This window comes from Paroedura picta, chromosome 15 (assembly GCF_049243985.1).
Source record: "Paroedura picta isolate Pp20150507F chromosome 15, Ppicta_v3.0, whole genome shotgun sequence".
Taxonomy (NCBI): Eukaryota; Metazoa; Chordata; class Lepidosauria; order Squamata; family Gekkonidae; genus Paroedura; species Paroedura picta.
The window spans coordinates 13,340,875-13,357,219 of record NC_135383.1 but is presented as its reverse complement, the minus strand read 5'-3'; the positions used below and the strand labels follow the sequence as shown (position 1 = coordinate 13,357,219).

Here is a 16,345-nt window from a genome sequence, read left to right as displayed (position 1 = left end):
CTTCCCATTCCTCTCCCCACAACAGACACCCTGTGAGGTGGGTGAGGCTGAGAGAGCCCTGATATTACTGAAGGAGAAGAGTTGGTTCTTATATGCCGCTTTTCCCTACCCGAAGGAGGCTCAAAGCGGCTTACAGTCGCCTTCCCATTCCTCTCCCCACAACAGACACCCTGTGAGGTGGGTGAGGCTGAGAGAGTGCTGATATCACTGCCCAGTCAGAACAGTTTTATCAGTGCCGTGGCGAGCCCAAGGTCACCCAGCTGGTTGCATGTGGGGGAGTGCAGAATCGAACCCGGCTCACCAGATTAGAAGTCCACACTCCTAACCACTACACCAAACTGGCTCTCATCTAGCTGTGCATTGGCTAATTGCAGTGCTGGCTTATGCTCCTGCCTCGGACCTCAAGCTCGGTTCTCATCAAGTCTGCAGACAGAACATAACCCCCTGGGCAGAAGAACCCCAGGGTTTTCCAGTGGCAGAGAAAGCGCCATGGAATCGGACATCCTGCTCTATCGACAAAAAGATTCCCAGAAATGCCTCTTTCAAACAGCAAAGAGAATTAATCAAATAGATTTGGGCAAAGCCCATGGAAGCGAGAAGAGTCCTTCATTCGGGGAATCAGGAGCCATGCGAATGAAAGGCAGAAGGAGGTGGTACGTGTGTGGTGTGTGTGTGGGGTGAGGGGGGGGGGAGAATGGGAGAAAGAGAGGGATCTGGCAAACCTCTTTCAGCCTCCATGTGGAATAAGTTACCGGAGGGAGGTCCTGAGATTCAAGCCAAGCTGGATGCCTGAAATGAAGTGATGGCAGATGGGCAGTGGTGCGTGTGTGTTGAGGGCGACGGCCACAGTATGGAACGGCTTTCCCAGTAAAAGTGGCGGGGTGGCGGCTCCCGTCTGGTAGCTGAAGAGGGGAACTGGTAGCCAACATGTTCCCGCACTGTGAACTCCTCACAAGACCTCTGACAGGTTGCGAGCTATTTTGCCACACCAGGGCCGCATGAAGGCCTCAGCTCTGTGCAGTTTTAAAGGAGCTATAGCATTACCCCTACTCCATACACACACACACGAATCGCAATGTAGTACAAGAAGATGAGACTCACTGGAAAATACATTAATTGTTAGATTTGTTGGCCAAAGAACACAGAGACAGTGGAATCAGTTAGAGCGGCTTCTCAGTGGAACAGGCTTCCTCGGGAGGTGGTGGGTTCTCCATCTTTGGAAATGTTTAAGCAGAGGCTGGAGAGCCATCTGACGGAGAGGCTGATTCTGTGAAGGCTCAAGGGGGTGGCAGGTGACAGTGGACGAGCGATAGGTCCTGCATAGTGTGAGTGTCCTGCATAGTGCAGGGGTTGGACTAGATGACCCAGGAGGTCCCTATTATTCTATGATTCTATGAATCTTTCAGCTTGTAGTACTACTGAAATGCAGTTTTATCTCCAGTCTTCATTAAAAAAAAAAAACGCTTTGTGTCTGAATCAGTTCCTTGTTGTTCTAAGCCGGTTTCATGGTCCCGGTTTCCCAGGCTAATACTGAATCAATATCTCTCTCCTTCTTCTTTTAATTAAAAAAAAAAGAGCCAGTTTTAGAAACCATTATTATGGTAAAAGGATGTCTGGTTTCTAAGGTCCGGCCTGTTCCTATTTCTGGTTGCTCTTCTCCCTAACGAAGCCATCCTGATAAGTGGGCTGAATGGATATTGTTTTTGGCTGACGCTCTCTCCAGATTGTGCTGCTTCCAATTTATCAGCATAGTTTTGAGAAAATTGTGCTGATAGGGCAGCTCCGATAGGCACCTTGGGGGGAAAAGACAGTCTATTTATTACGGTTAATGCGGGCAATTACATGACACATTTCCAAAGGAACTCCAGAGGAAGAATCATCTTTCATTGGCCTTTCCAGCCAAAAAAGTTGCAGCCTTCTCTCCCCTCTGCAAAGGCACTCTAGAGTCCAGTGCCTTTGATAAAGGGAAACCACCATATGGCTTTAGGGTAATGGAAGGCTCAGCACTGCATTGGACCTAAAGGTACATCAAGGGCACACGTTCAAATCTCGACACGACTCTAAGGACTCGGATTTATTGGGATGTTTAAACTGGGTTAAGAGTCTTTCAGACAGTCTCCCATAGAATCCTGGGAACTGTAGTTGAACGAAGTATACTGGATCCCTTGTGAGGCATCCTCAGCACCGTCGTTCAGCTACAATCCCCCAGATTCTTTGAGGGGAACCTTTGTTCTCTAGATAGCTAGAAAACCAAGGCGTGACTTGATGGCCCTTCCTACCACCATCCCGCTCTTTCAGGACTGCCCCCTTTGCCTAACTCTTCCTTTAGGTCGTCATGTTTTTAAAAACTGCATCAACGTCTCCGATCCGTGTGTGCTGTGCCATGACATCCAGTCTTAGAAGATGTCAGCAGAAGACACTAAGCAGAGATCCCATTTCTGTCGGCGCTTTGATTCAGCGAAAGGAGGAGGCAAGGATTCTCACCAAATTCAAATCAAGGCTCACATCCTCCGGCATAATGAATCTTGCAGCTAATTAGAAACAGAGATCTCTGTGTTGGTGACACTGAGTAGTGCTGGCATGTTGCTGTGAAAGAATTTTCTCATAAGGTTATCTGCAGAGCATGAGAATAGTGGAAGGGCTAGAGGCTTGCATCAGCCTGGGCCGTCCAGTCCAGAATTCTGTCACCCAAAGTGGCCGGTGAGTGACATTTCAGACAGAAGCGCAAAATAGATGCGCTAAGTTTCAGAAGGCTGACAGGCGTGTGGAGGGGACCTGGAACAGCCACCCTGGCCAATCAGGGTTTTCCTACAGCATTGGAGGCTAGAGGCAGCAAGTTAGTTCCAGGAAAAACAGAGAGCTGCACTTTTACTCATGCCGATTTTTCAAATATCGAGGGTTATATCCACTCCAGGATATCACGGGGGAAAGGTTAGGGTCACTCTGGATCAATCCTGCTTGTTGCACATGAAAAATTTGAATGCCCAAAATCAAAATGGAAATTGCATTCAGTGTAGATGGCAGATATTGAATCGACCTGGGATTGGAATAAAAGCTCTGTGCAGATTCAGCTACAGAGGATTATAAAAGTACGCAGAACTGAAAAATGCATGGGATTAAATATCACAGAGGAAAAAAATACAAAATTATATTTTAAAAATGGAAAAGAATATAGCTCTGTCTGCTGAGACAATTTACCTCCAGAAAATATTTTCTGGAATAAAACTGTTTTGTCCATCTTACTAAACCCAGGCATTTCCCAGGCTGCAGCCACCTTTGAGATTTTTGTGAATGTCATGGCAGTTCCAACGACTGCACATTTTCCTGGTCTAGCCTACCTTGTAAGGTTGTTGTTATGATAATCAGATGGACAAGGGGAGACTTACATGATTAGCCACTTTGGGACTTGATTAGGGAGAAAAACAGTCTGTAGGCTAATGATGATAAAGAAGAAGATAGAAGGTTAAGCAAGCTACTGAATAACAAAAATGAGCACTGAATGATTGCACCAAGAAAAGCAAAGAGCAGTTCCTGATTGGCTTCTTTAAGGTTACGGAAACCAAAGAGGTGGAAGGGGCGACAAAAGGATTGAGATCAAAACTCTTTTTGGCAACTGGGAGGAAAATCACTTGCATGGGCATCATTTGAAAGACAGGGAGAAAAAAGTTGATACTGAAAATACCTGGGAGTGGCTACAAAATGGGCAGTTGGAGAAAGAAATAGAAGGACTCATTCTAGCTGCAGAAGAGAAGACATTCAAACAGCCCGGAAGCCAAGATTCAGAAGACCAGTGGTCATAGTAAAGGTTGACTTTGTAAGACTAAGGATGAAACAGTAGACCAGGGCCTGCGGTAAAATCGCTCCAACTGACTATAAAGAATGCCGCAATAAGAACTGGAGCTACGTTGCACTGGAATCTTTGCAAGAAGCGTGGCTTACTACCAGCCAGAAATTCATGGGAACACAAACCAGACAAGATAACGGAGAGGGATGAAGCAAATATTCATTGGGACTTCCAGTTGCAAACAGATAAACACTTGGGGCCCCTGATATCACAGATGTAGGAGGGAAAAGAGAAAGATTTGGATCGCTGACACTGCAATCCCAGAAGATAGCAGAATAGAAAATAAAGGACAAGAGAAGATCGCTAATGACCAAGACTCCCAAATAGAGTACATCTGGGAGAAGGAGATGACCACCGTGCCAATAGTTATTGGAACTGCTGGACTAGTGTCTAGAAATCTAAAGAAATACCTGGACATATTAAGCAAATAAAAGCAGTACAGCTCCAGAAGTAAGTGTTGTTTGATTTCTGCAGTTCCCAAGAACTACCACCCAAATCCTTGGAGGTCTCTCATCCAAATACTAACCCAAGATGGCCCTGCTTAGCTTTTGAGAACTGATGAGATTGGTTGTGCCTGGACTGTCCAGGTCAGGGCATAATAATAGAGCATTACACCCCCACTAGCACAATAAAGTCCAGCTCAGCTCCAGAAGGAATCTGAGAACAGAAGGCAGTGTTGCAAAGCTACATCTGCAATTCTCAAGAACTTGGCCGGAGCCCAGATTGCTGAACACCATCTGCCAATCAGACATCTGACTGTGACAACCCTTGATGCTAATAATAAGAACCCCAGAGGTCTGAACCAGCTTTTGAGATCATTGGCTATAGCAAAAATGATGGGGGTTTGTCACAATCAGAACAGGTATGAAAGAAAGCGCCTACATTGGCGGCCTTTGAGCTTCTGCCACTCTTTCTGATTGGCCTTGGGGACAGGTGTGTGGCTGCAGTCCACCCATGGTCAGATGAGCCATGTAGCACATGCAGCATGGGGCCTTCCCCCATGGATCAATGCCATAGCCTCTCTCCTTCTTTAAGGACACTCAGAGGGACACCTCGTTCCATTGTGCGGGGCCTCTCTGCTCCCAGCCTGGCTGCTCCCATTGCAACTGGACTCTGCTAGGTCCCCCGAAATCCGCTGGTGCTCCAGCCCGGTAATCCTTAAACGGCTCCTGACCAAGCTGATGCCACAACCGGAGGGTTAGTCCTGAAGGAGCCACAAGAGTCTTTGGGTGATTCTGCTGTAAGGGTCTCCCAGGGCTACCCTCGGGCATTCCCGCCTTGGCACAGGGCTGCTCCCCCCAGACTAGCACGCTGCCGGCCCTAGGAAAGGAAGGAAACCTGGGGACAGGCCTACAAGGCATCCAGCCCAGAGGTGCGATGAGCGTGTCTGCATTTCCCAACCCCTGGACAGACCCTGCCGCTGATCTCAGAAGTGGAAATCCGGGTACAATTCAACCCCTTTCTCACTGCAAATCTGGAAGATGTAGGAGGGTTCGGAAACAAAGGATCTACAGAATTACAGAATCATAGAGGTGGAAGGGGCCACACAGGCCATCTAGTCCAACCCCCTGCTCAATGCAGGATCAGCCCAAAGCATCCTAGAGCATCCAAGAAAAGTGTGCATCCAACCTTTGCTTGAAGACTGCCAGTGAATCCCCCCGGGGCCTTTCCCGCGGGCTTCCCTGGAAACATTTCCTAAGCCTGGCTGTTAACATCGCCGCTTCTCAACGCCTGTCCCGACCCAGCTGCAGCAGGAGCGACGCCCTGGAAGGGTTAATCCGGCACCCCCCACCCACCTCCCGCCCCCTTTCGGAGGGAGCTGCCGAACCAACCTAGCTCCGGTTTGAAAAGGCGACCGCAAGCTGCCTGTGCGCCCAGGGCGCACGGAGGCAGCGCCGGCCGCTTGGGGACTTGGAGCACAGAGTCCTGCCAGCCCCCCGTTAGCAACAGAGGGGGCGGAGGAGGTGCTTAGCTTGCCTCTGGCCTCCCCAGACCCTGCGGGGTCCTCCTCGGCCCGAGGTGCGTCCGTGAGTTGCTGGTTTTTGGAGAAATCCCCTCCCCAAGCCCGGTTAACGCGCGCGTCCGGCTCCCTGCATTCCACAGCGCCTCTCCAAGAGCCAGCGCTCCCAAGATGTACCTGACTCTCTTCCTCTCTTGGTGGTGCTGCTGCTGCGGCTGCTTTTGGGGACATACCTTCGGGACGGGATTTCTCTACCAGTTCCCCGCCTCAGCCCTGCAACACAACTACCCCGAGCAGAGCGCCGGAGGACCCTCGGGCAACGGGTTTACCAATCGGCGGTGAGTCCCAACATTTCCCAGACTGGGGGGGGGGGGTCCTCTAAGTAAGGCGGTGCAGTTTAACGCTTAACTGGGACAGAGCCATTCTCTCGCTCAATCTCAGTCTCTTTCTTTGTGGGTTTTTTTGGGGGGGGGATTATTAAAGAAGTACTGGGGTTTAATCGTGTGGACATTTACTTTATATGGCATGAGACCACCGGTCCACCTACTTCAGGATCCTCTGGCCTGCCTATTAGGGGGATTCTCCAGGGGAGTCTTTCAAAGCTCTGTTCTTGAGCCCCTTTAATCAGAGACGTGGGGGGGGTGGATATCTTTGGCAAGCCCCGCGTGGGCTCCGCCAATGAGTTATGGGCTGGCCAGACCTTATGCTGAGTTAGCAGCCTCTTTAAGCGTATGGCGGTACGGTACACTGAGCCGGGCCATTCATCTGTCTAGCTTCCCATTGTCCACGCTGCCATAAATCCCAGTGCAGAAGGAGGTCCTTTACATGGAGATGGTGGGGACCTGCTGCGTGTGGCTCATGTGCTTGGCCGCTGAGCCACATCCCCTCCTTGCCAGCAAGTGGCACACTCTGAGCTAGAAGCCTTCATCCCAGGGTACAGGGAAGCCAGCTGTGGTCACTTGGTAGTAGTTTGAGCTGATTCGGGCATGCTGGATGACCACTGCAACCGGTGGGAATTTGCTTGCATGGATGGACCATTGCAGGTCTCAAGGTCATGTGTCAAACAGGCACCTAATAGGTCTGGAACATAATTCTCTCCAGTGGGGCTTTGGAGGGACTGTGGCTTTCCCAGGTGCAATTCCCAGCAATTCCAGTTTAAAGGACCAGGCAGTAGGTGATGTGAAAGACCCCTGGCCTGAGTACACTGGGGAGCAGCTGCCAGTCTGAGCAGACAATACTGTTTTGGTTGGACAAAAGGTTTGATTCGGTGCAAGGCAGCTTCATGCGTTGCCTTCAGTTTTTCCTGCGCTTTCCTGCAGCCAGCTGGGTGACCTTTTGCTAGTCGAAGTTCTCTTAGAGCTGTTCTCTTAAACAGGGTGTCTGTTGTGGGGAGAGGAAGGAAACAAGCTTCTTCTCTGACCATTCTTTGTAACAATGGGTAATAAACCACTGATGGCAGCTATGTCATCAAAAGGATGGGAAGAAGGATTTAAAATGTCAAAACAACCATGCAAAGCCCTTCATAGACAATGCTTGGGTCCATATATTTTGCAGATGAGTAGAAATATTGTTTATTTGTCGTATGTCACAGTTACACACAAGAAGCGTCAAACCTTATAAAATAGGTAGCCAAGTTGATACAACGCTCATGCAGACAGATCGGGCAATCCCCCTAAGACGAATATCTTAGTCGGCCTTTCTCAATCTTCTTACTATTGAGAAACCCCTGAAACATTCTCCAGGCTTTGAGAAACCCCAGAAGTTGTCACTTGAAGCATGGGAGACTTGTTGAGAGCATTCCACCACGTACAAAACTTGTTGAGAGCATTCTGCTGCATACTAGACTTCTGGAGAGCATTCCGCCAGGTACGAAACTTCCGGAGTACCATTCCTGATTTCACGCCTCAGGGGCAGAGAGACACGCAGAGCAAGGTGCAAGGCATTGCCCTGCATTGAAGGGAGGGTGGATGGAGAAAGAGGAGGTCCACATCGCCTCCTGCTGGGCTGCTTAGGTTCACACCCTGAGCTACCAGTCACTCTCTAGAGCAGGGGTAGGGGCTCATGGGAATTGTAGTCCATGGACATCTGGAGGACCACAGGTTGACTATCCCTGCTCTAGAGCCATTTGAGATAAAATGGGAATGCTGGGGGAACGTTGTAAACCACTTTGATTCCCCCATTGGGGAGGGAAGGGGCGTGGAATTGAAGGCAAATAAAAGGCAATAAAAACAAGAAACTGAGTTATATACGTGCCGATGTGGTGCTACCTTCAGAGACCTTAGAACCACACAACCCTGCCATGCGTACAACCTTGGTATTATTATTTTATTGGTATTTTTGTTTACTTCATTTATACCTTGCCTTTCTCCCTAATGAGGACTCAGTGAGCTACACTGTTCTTTTCACCACTTAAATACATAGGGGGAGGAGGAGGAGGAGGAGCCCTCATGTTGCAATTGACTTATAACAAGCCCAGCAAGGGACTTCCCATCCTACCCACCCACCATTGGTTTGCTGTTGCCTTCCTTGGAGAGCTGCCTTCCAAGGAGTTGACCCTGCTTACCTTCTAGAGATGACTAGCTCGGGCTATACCATCTCCTTCCACATCCCCCATGGCATTACTATTTAAATCATATCTAAAAAATGCAACTAGGAACATTTTCTGGCGGTGATACCACACCGAATATTTTATCTGACTTGTCTGATTTTTTAATATTTTGCAGAATTAGGTGTGCTTTGACAGGGCTTCTGAAAAACTGGATAGACAGACAGACGATAGATAAAATGTTCAATTAAATGTTCAATTAAGTAACAAGTATTTTCACCTGGTACATGAAAAGCCATCCACGCAGATGCCTGAAAGATGGCCAAGGGAATGGATTTTTTTCTCCAAAGTGCAACCACAGAGAAGACCCTGCCTTAGGACTTAATGCTGAAAATAGGGGCTACCTAAGGACAGCCTACAAAGGGCATTTAGGTTTTTAAAGAGGGAATTCCGTATAGCTATACACGGATTCACCGGCTCACTTCGCCTTCCCGACATGTAAGGGAAATGGTGAAGCATGAACATCACATGTGACTATTCTGGCTGCTGCTTTCTAAATATGTGTACACTATACTTAAATAAACTCTGCCCAAGAGGCTGGGAGTTCGATCCCAGCAGCCGGCTCAAGGTTGACTCAGCCTTCCATCCTTCCGAGGTCGTTAAAATGAGTACCCAGCTTGCTGGGGGGTAAACGGTAATGACTGGGGAAGGCACTGGCAAACCACCCCGTATTGAGTCTGCCATGAAAACGCTAGAGGGCGTCACCCCAAGGGTCAGACATGACTCGGTGCTTGCACAGGGGATACCTTTACCTTTACCTTTATACTTAAATAAACGTGAACTAGTCCACTATGGTTTTCACATGGAAGTGCTACCTGCACATGCGGGCAGGGCTCATGGTAATTGTAGCCCATGGGCAGCCCAAAGAGCCATGGTTTGGCCACCCCTGCCGTGAAATCTGCTCTCTGAAGCAGCCAACCCAGCTCTGACTTGGGAGAAACCTGGAGGATGTGGGGGTGGAGCCTGCAGAGGTTGGGGGTTTAAGGAAGGGAAGAGCTTCAGTGTGGTCCAATGCCATACAGTTGTCCTTCTAAATGGCCATTTTCTCCAGGGAAATGGATCTCCGTCACCTGGAGACAAGCTGTAATTCAGGGGATCCCCAGGTCCCACCTGGACATGGGCATCCTACCTAGAAATGTTGCTTGGCTCCTGGGTTTTTGAACTTTCATTCCAGAACTTTTCCTGATACCTCTTTAACGATGGTCTGGGGCTGCCACTAGGGCTAGATCTTGTACGGACGTGTCCCCCAAAGTCTGAATTAAAACATCCCATTCAGTGTTTAAAAATTATTATTAAGAAATCTGTAAAGGCATTAAGAACCAGGAAAGCAAGCAGCTTAAAATATGCAATAAAACGTATCAATGTATTAAAAGCAATGATAAGAATGATTCAGAGGGATGCCTTCGATGCTTTGGCCTTTTTAGACTTAAGGGATATAACGATTGATAAGAACTCAGAAGTCTGTTTGGTAATTTCAGGGGACTGATCTAGCTAGCAAAAAAACTAACGATCGCATCATCTGTAACATTAACAGAAGGTAAAAGAAGTAAAAACAAACACTGGTGTAGCTGGTCACAGTTAATACAGCGTAAAACAATATGGTGAATGGGACCTGGTCCTTTACAATAATAAAAATAGGATCCAATAGCACCTTTAAGACCAAGAAAGATTTATTCAAGGCGTGAGCTTTTGAGTTGCAAGCACACTTCTTCAGACAAATGCACTCGAAAGCTCTCGCCTTGAATGAATCTTTGTTGGTCTTATTTTTGTTGTGCTACTTCAGGCCAACACGACAACCCACTTGAATTTACAACAATAAATGATCCTGGTTAGCTGCAACGAAAGAATTTACTCTTCCCTTAGACTAGCCAGTAGGTGGCATTTCAGATCAGGGGAAAGAAGACTGCAGAGAGCAAGGAAGTAATTTTGCTATCAGGGCTGTTGTGAGCCGCAGGAATGCTAAAAGCTGGGCAGAAGTCCTCCCAAATGCCCTCCTGAAAACAGCTGCCAATCTCCAGGGGGTGACTTGAGAACTCCCGCTATTACGACCAATCTCCAGGCAGCAGAGGTCAGTGCCCCTGGAGACAATGGTTGCATTGGAAGGAGAACTCTAGGGCAGGGGAAGTCAACCTGTGGTCTTCCAGATGTTCATGGACTACAATTCCCATGAGCCCCTGCCAGCAAACGCTGGCAGGGGCTCATGGAAATTGTAGTCCAGGAACATCTGGAGGACCACAGGTTGACTACCGCTGCTCTAGGGCATGATTACCCATTGTGGCTCCTCCCCTAACCAGAACCCCCACCCTCCTCAGGCTCCACCCCCCGCCAAATCTCCAGGTTTTTTTCCAACTAGAAGCTGGCAACTTTACTCCTGAAGCAAATTTCTCATGCTATATCCAGAAGACAAAGGAAATTCACCGAGAAGCATATGAAGGCCAAGGCTAGAGCAAAGCCACCCTTATGCCGTGACACGAACGTTTCTCTTTGCATTTTATGCCAATTCAGGCGTTGTGTTGCTTTAGTCTTTTTCTATTTCTATAAAAAGGTTTTCCCAGGAAAGGAACCGCTGAAAACGATGGAAGGAGCTAGAGTGTGGGTGGGTGCCAGTAGAGGGAGCCTTTCCGGATTCCAGAAGGATTTTGGATCTGAGTCTGTTAAGAAGCTGGTCTTCTGCAAGCCAAGCAGAGACTCTCTTGTCACTGAGTTTATAAAGCTGATTTGTGGAGGGTAAAGGGGATTTATTTATTTATTTAGAGTTATTTCCAGCTTCAGAAGACCGTAGAAGAACATAAAACTGCACATAAAAAGTAAAAATATTAAAAAAACAGCAATAGCCTGGGAGCAAAAATAAATCTCCTCCTCCACCTCCACCCCCACTCCAACACCCCACCCAGCAACAAGGAGAGGATCTAGCGGTGCCTGCTGTTCCAATTAAGAATGGTGTCATTAAGTGTGGAGGAGTCTTCTGTGCCTTGGCCTCAACCAAAGACCTGGCGGAAGAGTTCCGTCTGTGGAACCACGGAACTTCCTGCATGGTCTCTCCTGGGAGCTCGTTCTACCAGGTCAGGTCCAGAACTGAAAACTCCCTGGAATGAGTTAAGCAGAAGTGGAATGAGTCTTCCTTGTCTTCTGCCTTCTGCTGCAGACCCAGATGCACCATGGAATGTTGTTGTGAGGTTCCTTCTCCCTCGTTTGGTGGACATTTTGTGTTTGTGTGTATTTTATGTGTGAGGGAGGGAGTGAGAGAGAGCAAGCAAATTGTGCTTTGCTGGCAGGAATCTTTCCCCCACTGGAAACCCTCTGAGACCCAAGCCACTGTTCAAAGCCAAGGGAACACTTTCAGAAATGGCTTGTAATATTACTCTGCTGGTTCTTGGGTGCGAATTACACAAGCACAATGTTCCCCCCACTTCCCAATTGGTTTCTTTCAGCCCTTTGAAGACACACCAACTTAAATTTGCTCCTCGGTTTCGCCATCACAGAACCTTTCTGAGGCATTTGTTACAAACTCTTTTCTTTCTTTATGCTGTCAAGTCGTAGCTGATTTATGGAGAGTCCCGGTGGGGTTTTCAAGACAAGAGACATTGGGAGGCGGTTTGCCCAGATTTCCTTGGCGGTCTCCCATCTGAATACTAACCAGGGCTGACCCTGCTTAGCTTCCGAGATCTGATTAGATTGGACTAGCCTGAACTATTCAGTTCAGGGCTGTTCCAAACACAAAATCATCAAAATGCTGCATAGCCAGCTAGCACAAATGTATGCAGCAGGAAGCACACTGTTAAAAGGCCATCCACTTAGATAAAAATTATTCACAGTCATTTGCAACCAACCCACAAGATGCTTACAGTTCCCTGACCTGGGTAGCCCAGGAAAGCTCAAACATGTCAGATCTTGGAAGTTAAGCAGGGCTAAGCCAGGCTAGTATTTCAATGGGAGACCTCCAAAGATTTGGGTGGCAGTTCCTCCATGGAACACTAGGAGGCAGGCAATGGCAAAATCATGTCCGAACGTCCCTTGCCAATCCTTGGATCTTCCAGGTACGCTGCACTCATGCCATAAATAAATTAATAAATCCTCATAATGACCAGGAAATAACCTGGCAACTTGATTGGTAATATCAGATAAAAGGTGTAGGACCAGCCACTTATCTGGGTAACCCTGACATTTGTGCAAGAGGGAGCTAAGTATGGAATTCCTCAGCTTGGTATAAAAGCTACAGTATAACAAGACAAGGGGGTAAAAATTCAGAAAAAAAATCCAGAAATCCCAGCCCTGCCTGAACCATATCCCTCCTTGCTCATAGATGTATTCCAAAGCAAACCGGCCAGGTGATATTGCTTAGAGAACCAAGAGGGCTAGAAACTTGATACTTTTGAAGGGGGAAAAAAAAGGGAGAGGGGGACCTCCAGCCCAATTCAGAGCTTTTATTATATGCTGGTCTAACATTTGCTTGGCTCCTGTTCAGATCTGGCTGTAGAATAAATAAACGTAAGGCTGGCTTCGTTTCCTCCCTCTCCATCTGGGCCTGGTAGACATGAAGGGCTTTTTTTTGGGGGGGGGTTGCTGTTTCTCTCTCCCCCTCCCTCCCCCCTTTCCTTTTCAGTTCCTTGATGTTGTTGATCCTTCAGGGAGTTGGACTTTGCATCTGACCCTCTACAGAAGGCTTGAGTTAGTAGGTCAAGCCGAACACGGCAGAAGGATGGAGTGGAGAGTTATGAAAGGGGAGGGCGGGGAAGGGAAAACGGGGAGCCGCCACCTTGGAGAAAGGCTTTGTCTGAAGATATGGCCATGGGAGCTGGAGAAAAGAGCTTTGTCTGTGACTCCCGGGTCTCCAGGGGCAGGTGGGCACCCCTGTCCCTGGATTGTGGCATGATTTGTAAGGTTGGAGAGACAATCCTTTGTTTCTGACAACCACCCGTGTTGCTTTCCCGGCTTATTCCCATGCAGGCAGACTGCTCATTTTGATGAACTGATGGCTTATAAACCATTGATTCTTTTTGTAAAGGAATTTCATTTGGATAAGTGTTTCCACTCCTGCTTAACTGTTAGAAGCTGCCTGTTTGCAGAGACTTGGAACGTATAAAAGTTTGGGTTTCCCAAACTAAACAGTGTTTTTTTTTAAATAGTGTTGTTTTTGTTTTCACTTTTTTGCATGGCAAGCCAAAAAGTTGCTCCCAGCTGACTAAAGGTTACCCCTCAGGTGGTGACGCCAGCTTCCAGGTAGGATCTGGGGTACCCCCAAAATCACATCTTATCTCCAGGGGACAGAGATCAGTTCCCTTGGGGAGAGTGGCTGCTTTGAGGCTGCACTCTATGACATTGTAACCAATGAGCCTCCCCGTGTTCCATCCTCAAATCATGGTAATTGTAGTCCTTGGGCATCTGGAGAGCCAGAGTTTGTCCACCCCTGATCTTGAGCAACTGGTTGGCCACTCTGTGAAACAGAATGTTGGATTAGGTGGATCTCTAGTTGGATCCAGCAGGGTTTGCAGGTTCTGATCTTCCACAAAAGGTGCCCCCTCCCCTAGACTGGTGTGGCCAAATAGTCACGTTCAGGCCAGTCCGAAAGCCAGACAGCCTGCAGAACAGGGAAATCTTGCTACTTGGCAGCGTCCAAGCTGGAAGGATTTGGAAGTTTGCATGCTGCCCTTCTGCTAATTTGCTTTTGGCCCAACTTGAGCAACTGATCCATTTAACTTGGCACACGTCCTCTTCCAAGTGTGCTTCCATACCGGGTCTTTTTTTGTACCCTGCCCAGGGTTTTGAGAAAAGTGCCGTATTTCTTCAAACAATCACTCCTCTCTCGCTTTTCATTATGGCCTTAGATGAATGTCACTCAGAATACACATTTCACACTTGTGTACTAAATGCATTTCGAACCTTTTTTTTTAAAGGCCTGCATAAAGCTGACAGGCAAGCAAGAGACCCTTATTATGTCAAATGGGAGCAAGAAGCTCTGGTTTGTGTAAATGCAAGCCAGCTTCCCTCCTTTTGAGTCCTTAGGCGACTCGTTCATAAGTTTAGGGCACTGCAGAAATGGTGGTTAAGAAGAAATAAAATTAAATCATTCTTTTAAAATGTACTTTATTGCAACAAATATATCTATATCTATTCTGGCTTCTTGCTATGATTTCCCATTGCTTAAAAAAGTAGTATAAAACAGTAGTCATAAATCAATGGGAAATCCTGCAGTGAGATGCGGGTTGCAGCTCTTTACTAGTACGCATTTGCAACCTTTGTATACTGTTTTTCAAGGTTTGTTTTATTGCTTTGAAATAAACCCTCTTTTACCAATCTCCTGCTTAGATCTCGAAACAGGAGTCCCTAAACAGAGTTCAAAAACACCAGCTGAGCTCAAGAAAGTTTGTCAGTTCCCTAAAAGAGGAAAGTCCCAGGGTCAAACACAGCACCATAAGCAGGGACTGTTGGAGTATATTATGAAACCACAACCGTACTGGAGAAGTCCTTTTAATGCTATTAAAATTTTGGAAAGCCTAAAGGATGATTCTTTTGCCAGACCAATTTGTTTAGGCAGAGTTGCCCGGGCAAGCCCAGTCCTGTCAAAAGCTAAGCAGGGCTGACCTTGGCTAGTATTTTGATGGGAGGCCTCCAAAAATTTGGCTGGTAGTTCCTCCAAGGAACCCTAGGGATCATGCTGCAGAGGCGGGAAATGGCAAACCACCTCCAAACGTCCCTTGCCCGGCTACACAGGCGCCATGTGATAAACAATAAATGCATGAAGTGGGTCTGATGGACTGCAGAATCACTCAAGGTTGCCGACTTTCTGGTGGGGCTGGAAAGCTCTCCGATTTACAAGGGATCTACATGAGGGATGGCCAAACTGTGGCTCTCCAGATGTCCTTGGAGGAGGAGGAGGTGGAGAGGGAGGAGGAAGAAGAAGAAGAAGAAGAAATTGGTTCTTATATGCCACTTTTCCCTACCCGAAGGAGGCTCAAAGCGGCTTACAGTCGCCTTCCCTTTCCTCTCCCCACAACAGACACCCTGTGAGGTAGGGGAGGCTGAGAGAGCCCTGATATTATTGCTCGGCCAGAACAGCTTTATCAGGGCTGTGGTGAGCCCAAGGTCACCCTTGGGCTCACCACGCTGGCTGCATGTGGGGGAGTGCAGAATCGAACCCGGCATGCCAGATTAGAAGTCCACACTCCTAACCACTACACCAAACTGGCAGGGTTCCATGAGCCCCTGCCAGCATGCTACTGACGGGCTTATGGGAGTTTTAGTCCACGGACATCTGGAGAGCCACAGATTCAGAGATCAATTCCTCTGGTGGGAAAGGGCAACTTGGAAACTGCTTGGCCTTTCTGCAAATTCATTTTTTAAATTCCCCAAATTAAACTGGAATGGCCCGCAGCGAGGAATTCTAGAACGGTAAGAAATTGGGGGTGGGAGGGACTGCTTGGGGAGGTCTCCCAGCTTGCCTTTCCTTAGAGAGGGACCTGTGCTTTTGTGACAGCAGATATCACACTATTCCCCAGCCTCCTCTCAGACCTATCTGCAGGACGAGCCACTGGCATACTCAAAGAAGGGACAAGAATTCTCAGGAGCAACAGAGCAGGAGGCAAAGGTCCCCAAGAATGAATGTGGGCCTACAGCACTGACCCTTCCCAGTATCAGGCAATGTGCATTTTGCCAGCTCCTCTCTCCCTCTTTTTTTTTTTTAAAAGCAAAAGTTCACATTGTTTTTATTGAATGAGATCAGTCCCCTTTCCCACTAAGTCAGTGACCTCTGCGTTTTTATTGAAATTCCTCTCCCGTCTCGAGGAGAAACGGGATCTCTCCGGAATGAAACGCTACAAGGAGAGTTCGGCGGGGTGGGAAGAGCTCCCCGAAGCAAAACACTTCTACCGTTCTCCATGCCCTAAACTGATCCGCGTTAAGCATAACACAGAGACCTTTATCCTTATGCAAACAAGAA

The 16,345-nt window shown here is 47.8% G+C and overlaps 1 protein-coding gene across 6 annotated transcripts in view; it reads left to right on the top strand.

Annotated features, from left to right (window-relative positions):
- The first annotated feature begins 5,662 nt into the window (after positions 1 to 5,662).
- The window catches only part of COL26A1 (collagen type XXVI alpha 1 chain), a 106,611-nt gene continuing 95,928 nt past the window's right edge, over positions 5,663 to 16,345 (top strand). For 2 of the 6 annotated variants that reach the window (XM_077311444.1, XM_077311445.1), the window contains exon 1: positions 5,663 to 6,142. In XM_077311444.1, the coding sequence (XP_077167559.1) occupies positions 5,976 to 6,142 (167 nt within the window). In that variant the 5' untranslated portion in view covers positions 5,663 to 5,975. The remainder of the gene's footprint in view (positions 6,143 to 16,345) is intronic. The other 4 variants (XM_077311443.1, XM_077311442.1, XM_077311440.1 and 1 more) reach the window with 3 other exon arrangements.